General features: G+C 43.3%; 1 protein-coding gene across 9 annotated transcripts in view; it reads right to left on the bottom strand.

Moving 5' to 3' along the window:
* Window positions 1–19137, bottom strand: part of KIF13A (kinesin family member 13A) — a 214283-nt gene that overhangs the window by 127212 nt on the left and 67934 nt on the right. For 8 of the 9 annotated variants that reach the window (XM_023253636.2, XM_023253638.2, XM_023253639.2 and 5 more), the window contains exon 3: window positions 2040–2052. The exons of the other annotated variant lie outside the window; for it this stretch is intronic. In XM_023253636.2, the coding sequence (XP_023109404.2) occupies window positions 2040–2052 (13 nt within the window). The remainder of the gene's footprint in view (window positions 1–2039; window positions 2053–19137) is intronic. 9 annotated transcript variants of the gene reach the window in all.

Genomic DNA, 19137 nt, shown 5'->3' with positions numbered 1-19137 from the left:
AGATTTTGCTAATTTAGCATGTCTGAATCTCACTGTTTTAAATCCATAAAATTTCATGTTTATATAATCATCATTAAAAACACCATTCCCTTTCCAATTTGCTTTCAATATTTCAGTTTCTGCAAGAAAAGACCTTATTTATTTTAATGTCTTTTTAAAAAATATGACTCTATTGTGTCACTTATTTGATTTTAAGGTGATCTTTATAATTCTCAGGTGTGTCTTACAGTATGCATCTATAGATTTCAATGTGGTGATTTAATATTGATTTTATTTTGAAAATTTCATGATACTTCCTGAACTATCAACAGAACACCTAGGAAAACCAGTAAGCTCTATATACTGAATAGAAAGTAACCTAGAAAATTCTTAGGTATAAAGAAATTAGTGATTTTTTAAAAATGTGTTTTTGTGCCTCTTTTTAATTTCACTGTGAATGTGTAGAATTGCTCAGGATTTCGTTGCCTTTTTCTGTGGGGAAAGAATTAAATGTATCACAAGGATGGCAGTCTGTTTTGAAACCTCTAAGACCAAGAGTGAGGGAAGGAAGAGCTGCTTAAGGTCACTCACATCTTTCTGAGTAGCAGAGACACTTTTTTGACTGCAACTTTTAGGGACCATGTCCACATCAATAATTGCTCAGGGAGAACATTCTAATTCCCCAGATTTGGCCAGATGCCAGTGCTTACATTCCTATAACATCATATATTTCCTCTTTCTTTTTTTTTTTTAAATTTTTTTTTCAACGTTTATTTATTTTTGGGACAGAGAGAGACATAGCATGAACGGGGGAGGGGCAGAGAGAGAGGGAGACACAGAATCGGAAACAGGCTCCAGGCTCTGAGCCATCAGCCCAGAGCCCGACACGGGACTCGAACTCACGGACCGCGAGATCGTGACCTGGCTGAAGTCGGACGCTTAACCGACTGCGCCACCCAGGCGCCCCTATTTCCTCTTTCTTAAAGATCTCATATTATTTGTTGGATATGTACCTTTGCTGGAGTTGAAACTCCTAAGTGCCAAGGACAATTCCTATATCTCCTTCAATAAACATAAAGGGTAACATTTAGCATTTTGCTGAGTTTCCATTACTCTAAAAGCTAAGTTAGACTTTCCTTCATAGCCCTAGATGCAAGTAAGCCAAATCTATTCTGAATTCCTTACCCTCCCCAGCATGTCTTAGATTCTGACCAGACATTGTGTGTTGGGTGTGTAGCCTGTCTTGACTCCTTCTCAGGAACCAAAGCTCTATAACCAGCCTTATTGGTGAGGGACTGGTTGAATTTCTCCCTCCTTTTGGCACTAAGTGTCCCTTGATACCCAATAAAATACTCACCAGTAACAAAATCAGTCTTCAATTATTCAGGAGTTGATCATTCAGATCCCCTCCTTCTCATATTCTTTTTCCCCACCTACTCTCTAACCCGTAGGTTGCTCACTGGTAAACATACCACTGAAGGCTGGCTGGAGCAAGGAAAACGATTCCAGCCAGTGGACTTTGTGAGGCCCAAGAAACTCCAATGAGAAGCCAGAGTTTGTGGATGGCTTAACGCTACCTGAAAGTCTGGAGAATTTTCCTGATGCTATCAACTACTCTTGGTAGGGCATAGAAAAGATCATCTGTCCCTGTCAGCAATCATTCTAGGCTGTTACCAGTTTTGTCCTTCCATTCTCTAGGTGGTGATTCTGTGGTCCCAGCTTCTCCGCTTACTCAATGTGTGAATTAAGACACAGTTTCATCTCTCTGAGCCTCATTTCATCATTGATAAAATAGAAACAGTAAGCTGATGGGTTTGCTCTGAGGACCAGAGCATTAATTCCAAGAAAAAAATAATGTATGAAAGTGCTTTGTAAACGCGGACGGCATTCCAATTTTATATCATTACCGACATTAATTGTTTTTTCATGGTTTAAGTTTTAATGAGAACGCCGATTTTTCTTCTCAATGGGAGAGGTATTCCACATGGGTTACTGTGATGGATGAAGTCCTGGATACGTGCACACTTAATATGAGTGTCAAATTCCATTTCAGCGCTTACCTTGGGAGGTTTCCTTAATGATGGAAACAAAAAATTTCAGCAGCAGAAGTAGAAAGGGTTGTCAACACAGCAGCCACATCAGAGGGAAGCAATGAAAAAGAAAAAACAGAACGGAAACTCAGCATCTTGGTAACATGGTCTGAAGGACACTCTACAAAGATGAGAAGCCAAATTCACTTTGCTGCCCGAAGTGATAAACTATTATAGTTGCTCAAAAATATATTACAGGCATAATGGGTTTCTTTCCTGGCTTACAGAGAATGGATTCAGTCACTCAGAGGTATTCTTAATGATTCTAAAAAATGCCAACAGAAAAGCATCCAGATAAAGAAAGCATGTACAGTCCTATTGTACCTGGTCAAACACTTTTAAATTAATTTCCACGTTTAAATTTTCTTAAATTGGTGTTACAATATATGTATATTTCCTTTGATAAATATTCTAATTCACATGGGATTTTTTTCCCCATTTGAAAGCCACAGTTCTCAACAATTTTCATGTATTTCATCACTGAAGAGAAACTGAAAAGCTAGCCTCCCCCCATAACCAGCCACACAAGCACATTTTTACATGTTAATATCCCCCCAAATGACTGGAATTGCCACCTGGAGGAAATTCCAAAAAGCAAACCGTTTTCGAAGTAACAAACCAGTGCGCTGACTTGCCTTGTAAACGTTTTCCATGTATATGAAATTAAAAAGCTGAACTATGATTTTTATAAAATGTGAGCCTCTGACAGTTAGTTCTTAGCCTTCCTGACGTGGGTGTTTTTAATCAGCCTCCAGTATCATCAATACATAAACTGTAAAATTATCGTTAAGTAGAAATGGGGGAGTTTTCCCCGTGGCTTTATTCCTTCTTCACAAGGAATAAGACCTGAAGGATACGAAAATGGATTTTCCAGGGCACAGGGCATGGAAATCAAAAGGTACAGGCAAAAATAGCACGGTGACCTTTCTCCAGCATTGGGCGCAGCACTCCTCACAGAGCTCTGAGGGCCCCAAATAAAACCCGGAGCTCAGCGGCAAGGAAAGAATGTCCATGCATTCCAAAATCAGGTGGACAATCCAAAGTTTTAAACAGAGGGAAAGAAAACCATGACATTCCATAAAGATGAAGCTTTATCATCTTCTTGAAATTGTATGACTGAGCTTAAAGGATCCTTTACGTCATTACTTCAGACAGGCACAATGGGACTGTGATTTTTTATCGTCAGGTTTTAGAGGGGACCCTATCGAGAAAAACGGGTATTTCTGGCTGCCATCAAGTAAGTGTCAACATTCTATCTACCCTTTCAAGCAGGATAAACATTTATGGATGTTATACTAAAAAGGCACGAGTGCTTTTAATCTAAGAAAGCCATGGATCTTTGCTTTGTGCATAAACTTAAAGGTTTCTGCCAACAAAATTTCCTTAAGTGGAACACTGTTCTGGAAGGCATCTGTTCTGAGCAGGTAGAACAATAATGAAACCAGTATGCACAGTACTTTTGACTAAACCTTCTCTAATTTTGCTTGCCTTACTTTTTAAAAGCCACTTAATTTTTTTTTTAATGTTTTTATTTATTTTTGAGACAGAGAGAGACAGAGCATGAGCAGGGGAGGGGCAGAGAGAGAGGCAGACACAGAATCCGAAGCAGGCTCCAGGCTCTGTTTCACAGAGCCTGATGCAGGGCTCGAACTCACGGACTGTGAGATCATGACCTGAGCTGAAGTCAGATGCTCAATCAACTGAGACACCCAGGCGTCCCTAAAAGCCGTTTAAATCACTGCTTTACTTAACAAAGGACAGACGAGTCACTTGGGTTATAATAAGGCAATCATATGAAACAGCATGGACCAAGTTAATAAAATAAACATTTTATGTGAAGGCTGTGATGAGTCAAGCAATCTAATGGAGGTCGAATGTGCTAACAGGAATCCCAGGGGTCTCTCCAGAGTTTTTGTGTGCTTCTTTCATGCTAGAACTGTATGACAATCATCACCAGCAGCAAAGTACAGTGCTGTTTCGTAGTCAGTAGTATATTCACCCCCTGAGCTGTCTAACAGTAAAGCTATCCTATCTTCATTGACATGCCAGTATGGTTTGCCTTATTCTTATTAGGAAACCAATCCTATTTCAGCATTATAAGTATTGAAAAAAATATATATCCCTTTCCCTTAGAAAGACAGCACATCATATAGGAATGACGACATGATTCTGCCACCTTTCTCTGTTCTCTGGGATCACTTAAGAATAAATGGAGACTGGGGAGCATGGGAAAATGGGAGGTCACTACATGGACCTGCTGCTACCCAAATTTATTCATCGTTTAATTTAGAATAAAGATCCTTACCAAAGAAGGAAAAGTAAGTCACTTAGTGTACCGAAACTGTACTTCGTTAATCGGTAAACCTTTCTTGAGATGTGAATTAAGAGATGAGCAACTAAGTGATCCTAATTCAGAGCCAACATTTACTACCCCAATCCCCAGAGGCCACATGACATTCTCTGGTAGTCGTGAAGAAAAATTTTTCCATTATGAGTAATACTTATACTGCAACCAAATATAGTATGTTATCCTTTGGAAAAAACCAATAGGATATTACAACGTAAAGATACAAGTTTTCGCACAAATGTATGAGAAAGGATGAATAACGTAAACCATCTATCAGAAACATAATCAATATTATCTTTTTTAAATTAGGTCTTTGTTGATTGTATCGAAAAGTCTTATCAACAGTTTCATCTAACTCTCAGTAACATCCAGCTTATCGTGGATACCAGCATGGCTCAGAAAGAGGCAACATCCTCAGCCAAGCAAACATTCAATCAACTACAAGAACAACCTCTTCAAACAGACCTCACTGACCTACAGACACAGGCTTGGTTGCTGACTCGTCAGAAAATGGAGCATTCCATTGACACTTAGGTAAAAGTATGTGTGTTCCTGACCACTCTCACTGCCCAACTTGTCATTCATTTTTAAAAAGTCCTTGTTTTGGGGCGCCTGGGTGGCTCAGCAGGTTAAGTGGCCGACTTCGGCTCAGGTCATGATCTCGCGGTCCGTGAGTTTGAGCCCCACGTCGGGCTCTGTGCTGACAGCTCAGAGCCTGGAGCCTGTTTCAGATTCTGTGTCTCCCTCTCTCTGACCCTCCCCTGTTCATGCTCTGTCTCTCTCTGTCTCAAAAATAAACGTTAAAAAAATAATAATAATAAAAATAATAAAAAGTCCTTGTTTTTAGTCATGTGATCCTCTGTAAGTTATCATGAGACTTTTTGTGTGTGTATTCCAAAGAAATAAACTGAACACAATTTGTTTGGAAGCCAGTAAGGTTGTGTTTCTAGATCCCAGGATTTGGAGAGAAAATAAGGAGGTGCATGCCGGGCTGGCACTTAATATACCCTCAATAAATGCTGGCCATTATGTTGACTGCCTCTGTGTGCCAGGTTACCTAAGGATCATATGCAAAACTTAAAGACTGAAATAAAATAGAATGAGGGGGTTGGACTAGAATGTTTCCAATCCCTTCCTACGCAGGAACTGTTTCACAGTAATGAAACCCTGGTGGGAATTATTTGAGCCATTTCATAATTTTGTACGGTCCCTGAAGAAGAAAGGGTTTTCTAAATCAAATGTACTATTTTCAATTAGTGAATCATATCAAATTTTTCCCTAACATTTATTATATGTTAAAATAAATGGACTTGATGGGTACTGAGGAGGGCACCTTTTGGGATGAGCACTGGGTGTTGTATGAAAATCAATTTGACAATAAATTTCACATATTGAAGAATAAATAAATAAATAAATAAATAAACAAACAAATGGACTTCTCCCCATTTTCCAAAAAAAAAAGAAAGAGAAAAAAAAGAAATGAAGGAGGTACAGTTCTACATGGATAGTAGCTCTATTTTACAGAACACCAGAGCTGCCTTTCTCTCAGCATAAGCAGGGCAGTGAATCTCTTCAAGGTCACCCACACCAGGTATCTGACAAGTCCTGTCATTTCCATGTCTTTATCCCACTTCTGTCTCCCCAATCTGCCTGATTAGATTTCCCCACTCTCCAAGACACAGCTCAAAGCTCAACTCAACTGTGTCAAATCCTCAAACGTTGTGTGAGGAGACCACCTTGGCCTTTACCACCTCTGATATTATACCCCAAGGATCTCTATGGTCAAAAAAACAGCTCAGCACTTACCAGCATACATAAAGCCCCTCAGTAATTTTGTCTATATTTGAATCTCCCTGAAAGCAGAGGTCATGCCACATGCTCCTTTTATGACCTCGGCCCTTGATCCTACATATTCATGCAGAATGGAAGGCACTGTAAGAACTCAGAACTGATTTTTTACATTAGCGAGTTAGACATAATCCAGATGTGAAGATTTTCTTCGATTACCACCACAGTCCCAAAATGTGGGGGCAAAGACTGCTCGCATTTAATAGTAGTGAGGACTTCAGAGATTATTAGAAAACGTAGACTCTTTTCAATGACTTATTTAAAAATAGCTATTTCTCTGCACCAGCATTTCATATAGAGAAGTTCAAATCCCATGTTAACAAGGGTCAAACCCTCAAAAGTTGCATAAGTCAATTAAGTTCAGAAAGGCAGTTTGATAAGAGTAGAGGGGACACACACACACACACACACACACACACACACACACACACACAGAAACAGGACTGTAAGAATAAGGTAGACCTATACTGGGCCAGCTCTTGAAATAAGGAGATGGTACTTAATTTAACAGGTAGCCCAGACCTGGAAAGTTTAACAAACAAGTGAAACGAAGAAAGCAATGTAAGAGTCTATTACAACAATAACCCTAGATAGCTGTTGTTCTTTCCTCATACCTCATGTTGGAAGATTTATGGGAGAAGGAGTCTTCTGTCCATCACTTTTCCCTATCAACTATAGTTAGCGCCTCAGAAGTTAGATGGCCGAAGGCTCTAGTGTGCAGGGGCCCTAGCACTAGTCAGCGCTTTGGCAGACAAGACGGATCCGCGTCTTGCTTCTGAAACAGGAAATTCTCTTCCATGTGTGTTTTACTGACTGAATGTCAGAAACTGCCACAACCTCTATCTGAAGATATACAGCTAAATGACATCTGACTCCTGGAGATTAGTCCAAGGATGTGTATTTTATGAAGTCCCTGATCACTTCCACTGTCACATGGAGAACAAAACACAAAGTCACCTAAATCGTCCAAGTACTTTGTTAACCTTGTTTATTGAGCACCAATTCCTACGCTGCAAAGTACAGGTGCTCTCTGAGGGGTGTTTCGGGGAATGAGACACGGCCTCTGGCCTCAAGAAAGTTAACACCTTGTGAGAGGGACAGATACATACACGACTAACTGACACTAGCAGACTGTGACTGTCACAGCACAGATGGGAACAAAGCTACATTCGGTCACCAACTATTGAACACCCACTGTGTGCTACTTTGTTGAAGTACAAAGATAAATTAGGGGTGCCTGAGTGGCTCAGTCGGTTGAGCGCCCGACTTCAGCTCAGGTCATGATCTCACGGTTCATGGGTTCGAGCCCCGCATCCGGCTCTGTGCTGATGGCTCAGAGCCTGTGTCTCCCTCTCTCTGCCCCTCCCCCGCTTGCACTCGGTCTCTGTCTCTCTCTCTCAAAAATAAATTTTAAAAAATTAAAAAATAAACTAGATATGTTGTCTTTCGAACAGTAAACAAAACTTATAGACACAGATTACAATACAATGTGATGTGCACAGCAACAGATTCAAAGAGGGTGAGATCGGCTGAAAAAGAGAGGAAGGTTCTCAGAAGAGAAAAACCCTGAGGATAATTTAGAAGGCTAAACAGAGTCACCCACCTGACAAGACAAAGAAATGGCATCCCCATAGGGGGAACTGTCTGTGCACAAAGAATCAGAGCACACAGCCCACTTGAAGACCAGAGATCGTAGGACAGTTGCCAACCTGAGCAGTTTGGGCCATAGAAGCAGAGACGCTGGGACACAGGATGACATGGGATTGGGGTTTTGTCAAATAGGTGGGTATAAAGGTTCCGCTGCAACCAAGATTTATTGACCACAGTTTGAAAAGAGGTTTAGAAGCTTGTGTACCAAGTTAAGATATCCATGTATTTAAAACACAACAAGCACTCTATGAATGATAAGGGGGCAACCTATGCATTTTGAAGAGCCTTTGAAACCTTCTTCACAAGAAGAATGTAAATGTCAAAAACATTAAATTCCATGACAAAGTCTGGTTTGAAAACTTTAAAAAAGAGTTAGCAGATTGATTATCAAGCTCTCAGGAAGCTACAGCAAAAATTTCTAAATGTGCAAAGAAATCAGATCATTCAATGGAAGTGTTACCAATGAAAGCAGACTTTAATTTTTTAAGTTTATTTATTTTGAGAGAGAAAGAGAGAGAGAGAGAGAAAGCACGGGAGGGGCAGAGAGGGAGAGAGAGCATCCCAAGCAGGCTCCACACTGTCAGCACAGAGCCCGATGTGGGGCTCAAACTCACAAACTGCGAGATCATGACCTGAGACAAAGTCCGACGTTCAACCAACTGAGCCACCCAGGCACCCCCTTTGCAATTTCTGTAAGAAGTAAAATAGGGTCGTGGTAAAGGGTCACGATTTCGAGCCAGACAACTCTAGCTCTGCCAGCATTTGGCTACGTTGACCTTGGGCAAGTTTATTCAAGCCCTCTGAGCCTCAGTTTCTGTGTCTGTAAAATGGGGAAGCACCCCTTCAGGACCAATGAAGGATGACAGGTGATGGCAAGGCTAACATTACACACAGTGGGCGCATGGTCATGGCTCAATAAATGTTAGATGCAAGTGCTGCTGGTACAACAAACAGCTCTCCTGGATGATACATGCAAAATGTCCACATAGCTCAAAACTCAGTTTCCTCTGGGGAAAAGTTCCTGAGAGCTGAAGAATGACAGCACTGTGTGTGTGTGTGTGTGTATGTGTGTGTGTGTGTGTGAGAAAGAGAATATTTATGAACTTAAAAATACGCTCTTGGGGCGCCTGGGTGGCTCAGTTGGTTAAGCATCTGACTTTAGCTCAGGTCATGATTTCTCGGTTCATGAGTCTGAGCCCTGCATTGGGCTCTGTGCTGACAGCTCAGAGCCTGGAGCCTGCTTCGGATTCTCTCTGTCCCTCTCTCTCTGATCCTCCCCCACTCACACTCCATCTCTCTCAAAAATAAATAAATGTTTAAAAATTTTTTTTATTAAAAATAATAAAAAAAATATATTTTTAAAAAATACGCTCTTCAAACAGGGGGAACAGAACATTGGTAACTGTTACAGCATAACTAACAGATACATGGATGGTCATTATGTTCTTTTTAGAAGGTTCAAGATGTTCAAAATGTTTTCAATGTTCAGAAATGCATTTCCGAGAAAAAAGAATGCTCAAACATTAAACTGAATACAAAAGGTTCTGAGTCTTAGACGTGCTTGCTGTGGAGATGAGAATGACTGTGAGGGTCGACGGCGGTGAGGACCACTGGATGATATAATCAGAGCCGCCAGATCAGGGGGAGGGGAGACTCTGGACTCTGCAAGGAGCCCCGCCCTTCTGTTGACTCCAGTAAACAGTGATCGAGAACCCTCCAGGGATGCACACTCTCCATGCTGCACTGATTTCTGCCTAGGAGGGCACTTCTAATAAAACAGGATTGTATCCTCTAAGGATTGTATCCTCCTTCCTAATGTATAATAAAGGAAGAGAAAGAATAGAAAAAACTCCCCTTAGAGATAATTAGATAAACATGTATAAAGTTGGACACCTTCACAAGCACTAAGCTGTATTAATTTTTCTAGAAAAGAGTCAAGAGCAGGTGCGTAAGTACAAACACTGGGGCACACCTCATCGAGCTGATCACACCTGACGTCTGTCCAAGCACTGGTGCCCTGAATGACAGGGTGAAGAAAACCCCTGACAGCTGGCAAAGTAGCCACGGGAATAATGAGGCGAGGTTTTAAGAGACTCTTCATTAAAAAATGACCTCATATTTAAAAACGTGCCATTTATTTTCTCCGTCTATTATGTTGAGGTTATTCACCCCAACACTCACCGAAGGACCTAGAAGCACTACTTAAGGACTGGAAAAGCTGGCAGTAAAAAAAGGCAGGGCTCCCTCCGCAGGAGAAACAGAACCCAGGGAGCAAACAGATTTGGTTCCCTTTCCTACAATGGCACCTTGAATTTTCAGGCGAGAACCAAAGAGCAGAATCGCATTACCAATGTAAGATGCACCCTATAGGCCAGATGAATATTTACAGTTCACCACTGAAGTCCACTGAAATAAGAAGAGACAAGGTGATTAAAAACAACAACAACAATTGCCATTCTGTTAGTCACTGTTAAAACATTTTCTGCAATAAAGATACATCAGCTTTATAATAGAAGCAAAATACTTCTGAAATAAAGTAATAGCAAAAGCTTACAATTACCACTGGAGGATTCCTAATTAATCTGCACTTTACAAATTAATTGCATTATTCTAAAATTCTGAGGATTCTAAAGAATGTCTCAGGGTTGTAAGAGTGGAGGACACAAACACAATACAATTCTAATCTTTTTATTTTATCATAAAAAAATTTTTTTTTAATTTTTTTTTTAATTTTTTTTTCAACGTTTATTTATTTTTGGGACAGAGAGAGACAGAGCATGAGCGGGGGAGGGGCAGAGAGAGAGGGAGACACAGAATCGGAAACAGGCTCCAGGCTCTGAGCCATCAGCCCAGAGCCTGACGCGGGGCTCGAACTCCTGGACCGCGAGATCGTGACCTGGCTGAAGTCGGACGCTTAACCGACTGCGCCACCCAGGCGCCCCTGATTTTTTTTAATGTTTATTTATTTTTGAGAGACAGAGGTGTGGCACAAGTGGGGGAGGGGCAGAGAGAGAGGGAGACACAGAATCTGAAGCAGGCTCCAGGCTCCGAGCTGTCAGCACAGAGCCCGACGCGGGGCTCAAACTCACAAGCTGTGAGATCATGACCTGAGCTGAAGTTGGATGCTCAGCCAACTGAGCCACCCAGGCGCCCCCCCCCAAAAAAAATTTTTTTAATGATTATTTATTTTTGAGAGAGAGAGACAGAGTGCAAGCTGGGGAGGGGCAGAGAGAGAGGGAGACACAGAATCTGAAGCAGGCTCCAGGCTCTGAGCTGTCTGCACAGAGCCCAATGCAGGGCTCGAACCCACAAACTGCAAGATCATGACCTGAGCCGAAGTCGGACACTTAATCCACTGAACCACCCAGGCGCCCCTATTTTATCATTTTTTTAATGTTTATTTTTAAGAGAGAGAGAAAGAATGCACAGGGGAGGGGCAGAGAGAGAAAGGGAAACAGAGAATCCCAACCAGGCTCTGCACTGTCAGCACAGAGGCCAATGCAGGGCTCAAACCCATGAACTGTGAGATCATGACCTGAGCTGAAATCAAGAGTCAGACATTTGGCCAACTGAGCCACCCAGGTGCCCCCAAAATTCGAATTTCTTACATCATTATTTTCTTTCTGCACGGTTGTGTACCATATGCTCGCCACCCAGCAAACACGAGTTTTAACAATATAGGCCAATACCATTTCCACTCACTAAGCAGGAAGGCATACAACGGGCACCCGTTATCATTAGAACTGACTGAAGTCCCTAGTGTGCCTCAAATGGCTTACACATAATTTGTATCCAACGGAGTCTAGTTAAAGGACTCAACCAACCAACCAGTGGGTTCCCAACCTCTCCCAATACCAGGTTTCTTCTCTGCTAGAACACTAGTAACTGTAAATATGCTTCCAATATAAATGTTGTCGGCTAAAACTACTTTTTAAATAAACAAAATTAAAGTTATTCAGGGTGAGTCTAAAATCTAAAAACCCTAACTTCAGAGGAGGGGAGAGGGCTAGGGGTTGAGCCAGTCACCAATGGCCAGTGATTTGATCAATCCTTTTTCATCAATCATAACAAACCTTCATAAAAATCCTAACAGGTGGGGTTCGGAGAGCATCCAGGTTGCTGACCAGGAGGTGCTGGGAGGGTGGCGCACCCAGAGCAGATGAGGAAGGCTGTGTGCCCTTCCCACGTACCCTGCCTTGCACATCTCTCCCATCTGGCTGTTTGAGTTGTATCAGAATAATAACAATAAACTGATAACCTAGGGAATAGTCTTCCTGAGTTCTATGAGCTGCTGTAGCAAATTACCAAAGCTGAGGAGGGTGGGAACCTCAGTCAGTCAGAAGCAGGGATGGAGGAGGAGGTAAGTCCTGTGGGACTGGGTCCCTAACCTGTGGGGTCTGACAATGACTCTAGGTGGACAGGTGTCAGAATTGAACTGAATTGTAGGACACCCAGCTGGGGCCCACAGAGAACTGGAGAACTGGGTGGTGTGAGAAAACCCATGCACATGTGTTGGCCAGAAGTACTGAGAACAGAGTAGCAAAACACAAATGGTTACTACCTGCACAAATCTGGAAATATCTCCCAGCCCCGTGCTCCTCATAGTACAGTGTGAGGCTGAGGGCAGTCCGTGAACTGTTTGCTACCAAGTCTGAAGAAGTGAAACATCTCTTCCAAAGCACCGGCCACTCTTACCCTCCTTTAGAGATGACATGCCACGATGCCGTCCCTCTCTGACATTTACAAAAGTATGTGTCCCTGATGGATTGGGGTTGAAAAGGAAAAAGAAATGATCCTTTGGGAGTTTTTTTTTTTTTTTTTTTTTTTTTTTTTTTTTTAATGTCACCCAGAAGCCAAGTAGAGTTTGAAAGGAACATTTCATTTCTACATAATCAGCTGGTTAATAAAAAACAAAAGATCACAGGGGCACCTGGGTGGCTCAATCAGTTAAGCATCTGACTCTTGATTTCAACTCAGGTCATGATCTCACAGTTCGTGAGATTGAGCCCTGCATCGGGCTCTGCACTGACAGTGCGGAGCCTGCTTGGGATTCTCTCTCTCCTCCTTTCTCTCTCTCTCTCTGACCCTCTTCCACTCACGCTCTCTTGTTCTCACTTTCTCTCTCTCTCAAAAATAAACAATTTGTTTAAAAGATTAAAATGCAAAACTTGAGGTTAAATCACAAGGATATCCACAGTACCTATTAATCCAACCTAACGATACCCGTAGGTACATCCCTAAAATTAAAATGGGCACACGAACCAATGAAAGTTGTACAAGTTACGTGACATAATTCATGGACTCATGATCATCAATAACAGCTTCCTTGCCTTTTTTTTTTCTTCTAATATTGTCAAGGGAAGTCACACCTGAGTTGTACCTCCTGACTAACAAAATGTGGCCAACGACAGGTGTGGGCCATGGCCGCCGGGAAAGCCACGGGCCTGGCGGTCTCTGTGGAGCATGCTCCAGGCCACTTCAGGGAGCTCCTGTCTCTCATTGTCATAGCTGCAATTCCCAGCGGGAGGAACCTGCAGGAACTCATACTCGCTTAACCAAAACAAAACTGAGCAGAGGAAACATGGCTCTTTTGCAATTTTCTTGCTGTGTCCTCAAAAGTATCATGCGGTGAGGCTTTGGGAAAAATGCAGCACAGAGCACGGATCCTTGACTTAAAATCAGGAATTAAGCTCCTATGTGAGGCCATGCTCAGGCTAATTCTCAGTCTGTCTGCTACTACTAGACTTGGCCCCAATCAATACGCCGTGTGGAAGAAACATACGTTTATCTGGTTTACCCCTTTCTCCAAGATTAAGTCTCCACGTATGTGAGGCTGTATGCACCTCAATAGCACACACTTACGACAGCATGTTGAGGATCATTTAAATTTTCTACATTAGGGAGTCAGAACCACACCTCATGCTATGTGCAACAGCTTCACAAAAGCAAGGACATTAGCTGAATAATCCTAGCGGGACAGACAACAGCCTGTTATGAGTCCAGTCCAGTGTGGTGGTGAACAGCCAGGAGGGAGGAAGCAGGAGGTCCCCTTCTTTGTCTCCACCACTTTCCACGGATGTGGCCTTGAATGCGAGGGCGAAATGAATGCGTATACACGAAGCTCTTAAGGAGAGCAGGATTGTTTACCCAGGTGATTCACAACTCTCCCGCCTCCGGCCATTTAGTTTACCTACAATCTTCTTTCCAACTGCCAGAACAACAGCTGCCGTTGCTGGTGGAACTCTGGGAGCCTGAAGGACCCGCCACCTTGAGGGCTGTGGGACGGACGCACACCTGACTCAGCAGCCCACATACACCGTAAGACAGCTGTGTGGGATCATCGCATTTCAAAGTCACATTGAGCTGAGGTACGAAGACAGCAAGATTACAATCCCAGTAACTCCCATCTCTGATCCAGAAGAGATGTGGGGAGGCATGCTTCCTGGCAGGATGGCATCCCTCACCCCTAGCTACAACACAGACATGGATGTTGCACGTGAGCCCCTGGCAAAAACCGTGTTTGCAGGGGCGCCTGGGTGGCTCAGTCGGTTGAGCATCCAACTTCGGCTCAGGTCATGATCTTGCAGTCCGTGAGTTCGAGACCCGCGTCGGGCTCTGTGCTGACGGCTCGGAGCCTGGAGCCTGTTTCAGATTCTGTGTCTCCCTCTCTCTGACCCTCCCCTGTTCATGCTCTGTCTCTCTCTGTCTCAAAAATAAATAAAGATTAAAAAAAAACAACAACAAAAAACTATGTTTGTGACAAAAGCCACACTAGTGGCGAGGATTCGTGGCAATGTTATTCTTTATATTAGGAAGCGTGAGGGCGCCTGGGTGGCGCAGTCGGTTAAGCGTCCGACTTCAGCCAGGTCACGATCTCGCGGTCCGTGAGTTCGAGCCCCGCGTCAGGCTCTGGGCTGATGGCTCAGAGCCTAGAGCCTGTTTCCGATTCTGTGTCTCCCTCTCTCTCTGCCCCTCCCCCGTTCATGCTCTGTCTCTCTGTCCCAAAAAATAAATAAACGTTGAAAACAAATTAAAAAAAAAATTAGGAAGCGTGAGCTGAAAAACTTTCATCATGAACAGCAAACTAAGAGCAGTTTATTTTTAAAGCCCAGATATATCTAAAAGCATTTAAGGCAGGATCCATGGACTGATTTCTAATTATATTCAACCTCAGCACTACAAAGAAATGAGCTATCAAGCCCCAAAAAGACATGGAGGAAAGTTAAAGGCATATTACTACGGCAAGGAAGCCAATCTGAAAAGGCTACATACTGAAATATTTCAACTATGTGACATTCTGGAAAAGGCAAAGCTATGGAGTCGGTGAAAAGGTCTGTGGTTGCCACGGGTTACTGGGGTCAGGGGAGAGGGGATGAATAGGGGATGAACAGGATTTCCAGGGCAGCGACAATATTCTGTATGATACAACAATGGATATACGTCATTACACATTAGTCCAAATCCAGAGAATGCAACACTAATAGTGAACCTTACCTCGTATTAACTACAGACGTTGGGTGATTACAATGTGTCAGTGTAGATTCACCAATTATAACAAACGTATCACTCTGGTGCAGGATGTTGATAACAGGGGAGGCTTACATGAGGGGAGGCAGGGGGTAGATAGAAAATCTCTACCTTCCTCTTAATTTTGCTATGAACCTAAAATAGCTCTTAAATTTTTTTATATTAAAAACAAATTTTTTAGCTAAGCCAAAACAAACACACACCTAACTACCCTGCACGTGTAAGCTCCCCATAATGCGTGCCACCATCCCAGAGCAGAAGTGGCTCCAGGCAAGCCTGAGACTGACTCTCGGTTTCCGATTGCTAAAATACGATTGTAATCATGCTACAAAGTCCTTGAGGACACCTGCCACATCTGAATCATTTTTATTATCCCCATACTACTTAACAGCATTTTCTTTGCATGTACTAGTTACGTAGTTGAAAACAAGCAGATCTTGTACCCATTAGGCAAACTCACATCATGGACCTAATGAACACCATTATGGTGGAATTATTGAGAATTAAATGCTCTCCTCAAAAGTATAAAGGACTTTGATCATTTGTGGAAGATACTTAGAGATTCAAAACAACAGGAAAGTCCGAGTCAATTGATAGGGGAAGGAAATGTCTTTAGTCTAAATGAGATTCCAAGATATGGACCAGAGGCATGAAGGTCAGCAGATTCTCCTCCTAATATAATGCTGAGAATTAGGAGCAAAAGAGCAACAATAGTACTGAATTAGCAACTGAGTTCTGTCCTTTAAAAAGGCAGGAAGAAAAGGGAGGAAATGTGTTGTCTGTTACAGACTAAACTCGTAATCTCAGTTACTAATCCAGGCTTTGAATGGGCCACACCAATCTCAAATAGAAAAACAAAACTTTCTACAGCTGGACACTGCACCCATCATTTCATGAGACTGCCAGTGGGCTTGCTGATGCTGCCCCCAAGGCCACCAGAGACTGGTTGCAGAACACTTTACTTGTGTATTTTATGGGGAAAAGGGACAGTGAGGGGGGAACTAATGCTACTGAGCATCTGTCCATGGCACATGGTTCTCAACGCTGTATTTTATTCACTCAATCCTCATCACGACGCGAGTCCCATTTCCAGATGAGTAAACTTTGCCACAAGACTAAGTAAGTGGTGGACTTAGGATTAAGACCTAGCTCTAGATCTTTTTTGGTATATTCCTTTAACCCCACATCTAACCTTGCAACTAGGATGATCTTTAGGAAATAAATTTCCTGGGGTGCCTGGGTGGCTCAGGTGGTTAAGCGTCTGACTCCTGACCTTGACTCAGGTCATGATCTCACAGTTTGTGAGCCCTGCATCAGGCTCTGTGCTGACAGTGTGGAGCCTGCTTGGGACTCTCTCGCTTTCTGCTCCTCCCCTGCTCATGCTCTATCTCTCTCAAAGATAGATAGATAGATAGATAGATAGATAGATAGATAGATAGATAGATAGATAATCAAAAAAAGAAAGAAAGAAAATAAATTTCCTACCCTTCTCCTGGTTTAGCATCCTATGATGACTCCCTATTGTACTTGGAAGAAATACCAAATTCCTTTATGTCATCTGTAGGACATGGCCTCTGTTCACCTCATGCAGCTTCCTCTTCCCTCTTCCTGCCCACCAAGAACTCAAAAAACTCCTGCCTCAGAGCCATCACATGAGCCGCTCTCCGTGCGAGGAATGTTCATCCTCACACATGGCACAAACATCACCTCCTCAGTGACACCTGGGTGGCTCAGTGGGTTGAGTGTCCGACTCTTGATTTTGGCTCAGGTCATGATCTCACGGTTCCTGGGTTTGAGCCCCACATTGGGCTCTGCACGGACAGTATGGAGGCTGCCTGGGATTCTCTCTCCCTCTCAAAATAAAGAAACATTAAAAAAATTTTTTTAAAGTAACCTCCCCAGAGAGGTTGTCCCTGACATCCCGTCTCCAAGTCTCCTGCTACTTGCGCTATGCATTCTCCTCAGGCACCTGTCACACTGTCAGTGTCATGGACTATTGCCCATCTGGTCCACTACAGTGGGGCTGTCCACAGGTCTTACTACCATCTCCCCCATGCCTGCCACATGTGAGCTTCTGGTCTGGTCAGAGACACCCATCTCCTGCCCATTCGGAGTGTCCCCAGGCAGAGGCTGGGTCACATTCTCCTGGTTCTTTCCTGTCTGGTCTGTACAGCGCTTGATATGCAGGAAACGACTAACGTTTACTGAAGAAACAAACACATACATAAAAAATAACCCCAGGACAATCTACCAAGAATGTAGATGCCCACGAGGCCATTTGTGATGGCCATACCTGAAGTGGAGCCTATTTTTATATAAATAACTGGGTACGTTTATTTTACTAGTGCAGAAAAGGGATTATTTTATGCTGGCTAACCACTCGTTTGAACGTCCTCTGAACAAGGATGTGTTTACTGGCTTTTTATTGGGTTACTCAATAGCTCTTCAAATAGCAGGTACTGAGTAGAAAAGCTAATTCCCGACTCTGGGGCTCAGGGGGCACACGTATCAGATGAGCAGTCTGGAGCCACCTTCTTCAGGGGGAGAGGCCATCACTCAGAGAAGAAAGCATCGGCATTTCGGGGCATCTGCCCGAGAAGCCCCTCTCCCTGGCCTCACTCCCCGTGGCTTGCTCCTCTCTCAGGGAGCTGCCCCCCTCAACCCTGCACCACCTCTGCTTACCCTGTCACCCTGTCCACATTACTCTGTTTCCTTCACAGCCCCTTTCACCATCTCAAGCCATCTCATTTATTGATTTGCTTACCGACCTGCAGACCTGCTCCCCTACATCTACTAGCGACAAGATCCGTGGAAACAGTGGCTTTGTGCATCTTGTTCCCCGTTAAGTTCCCAGTGCCAAGAACACTGTCAGGCACAAAACCGATTAATGCAGATCTGTTAAGAGAACAGGTGAATGAATGTGTGGGGTCCCTGCTCACGTCACCAGGTTACATGTGAGGCAGTGATGACGCTTCCCTAAATGACTCCACTCTTTGGCGTTTAAATACCAATTAGACAGACACGCGGTATTGTGTTTTCACAAATGCTCTATTGGGGAAAATTTCAAACACACAGAAAGGGAGAGGAAACAGAATCATACGACATCACACATTGTCACACCTCGTCCCATCATATGACAACATAACACAACAAGCCCATCTTCAACAACTCTCACTGTGTGGCCAGTCCAGAGTTATGGCTATTAGAGAATTTCAAAAGTTATGTTCATGTCCAAGCCGAGGTGGATTCATATTCAGTTTGGGAGACAAAGCAGTGGATTATCCATTTCCTAAGGGCTCACTACATTTTACACAGTACCGAGAACAGGAAGCTCTCCCTTTCTCAAGGGCCTTGACCCTCCTGTATCCAGAAGAAATTCAATGAGCACCAAAACCAGAAGTCGAACAGCCCCAAGGGGTCGGCCACATCTCCACTCCCGGTGCATTTATTCTGTGGCTGTTTTTACTCACTCTGATGTCACCTGCATTAACTAGCTTTCCATCACACAGTGGACAGGACAGCCAGCATGCGGGGCTATCAAGGGACGCAATGGCAAGACAGGGTCTCCCGACAGCCCAACACCGTGGCAAGAGAGAGGAAGCTGGGAGCAGCCCAAGCTCCTTTCATCACATGGAAAAGGACGGATGTTCACGATCACAGCCAGCAGCCTCTGGCCTCTGCTTAAGACAGATGGTC

This window comes from Felis catus, chromosome B2 (assembly GCF_018350175.1).
Source record: "Felis catus isolate Fca126 chromosome B2, F.catus_Fca126_mat1.0, whole genome shotgun sequence".
Taxonomy (NCBI): Eukaryota; Metazoa; Chordata; class Mammalia; order Carnivora; family Felidae; genus Felis; species Felis catus.
This window is presented reverse-complemented; position numbering and strand designations above follow the sequence as displayed.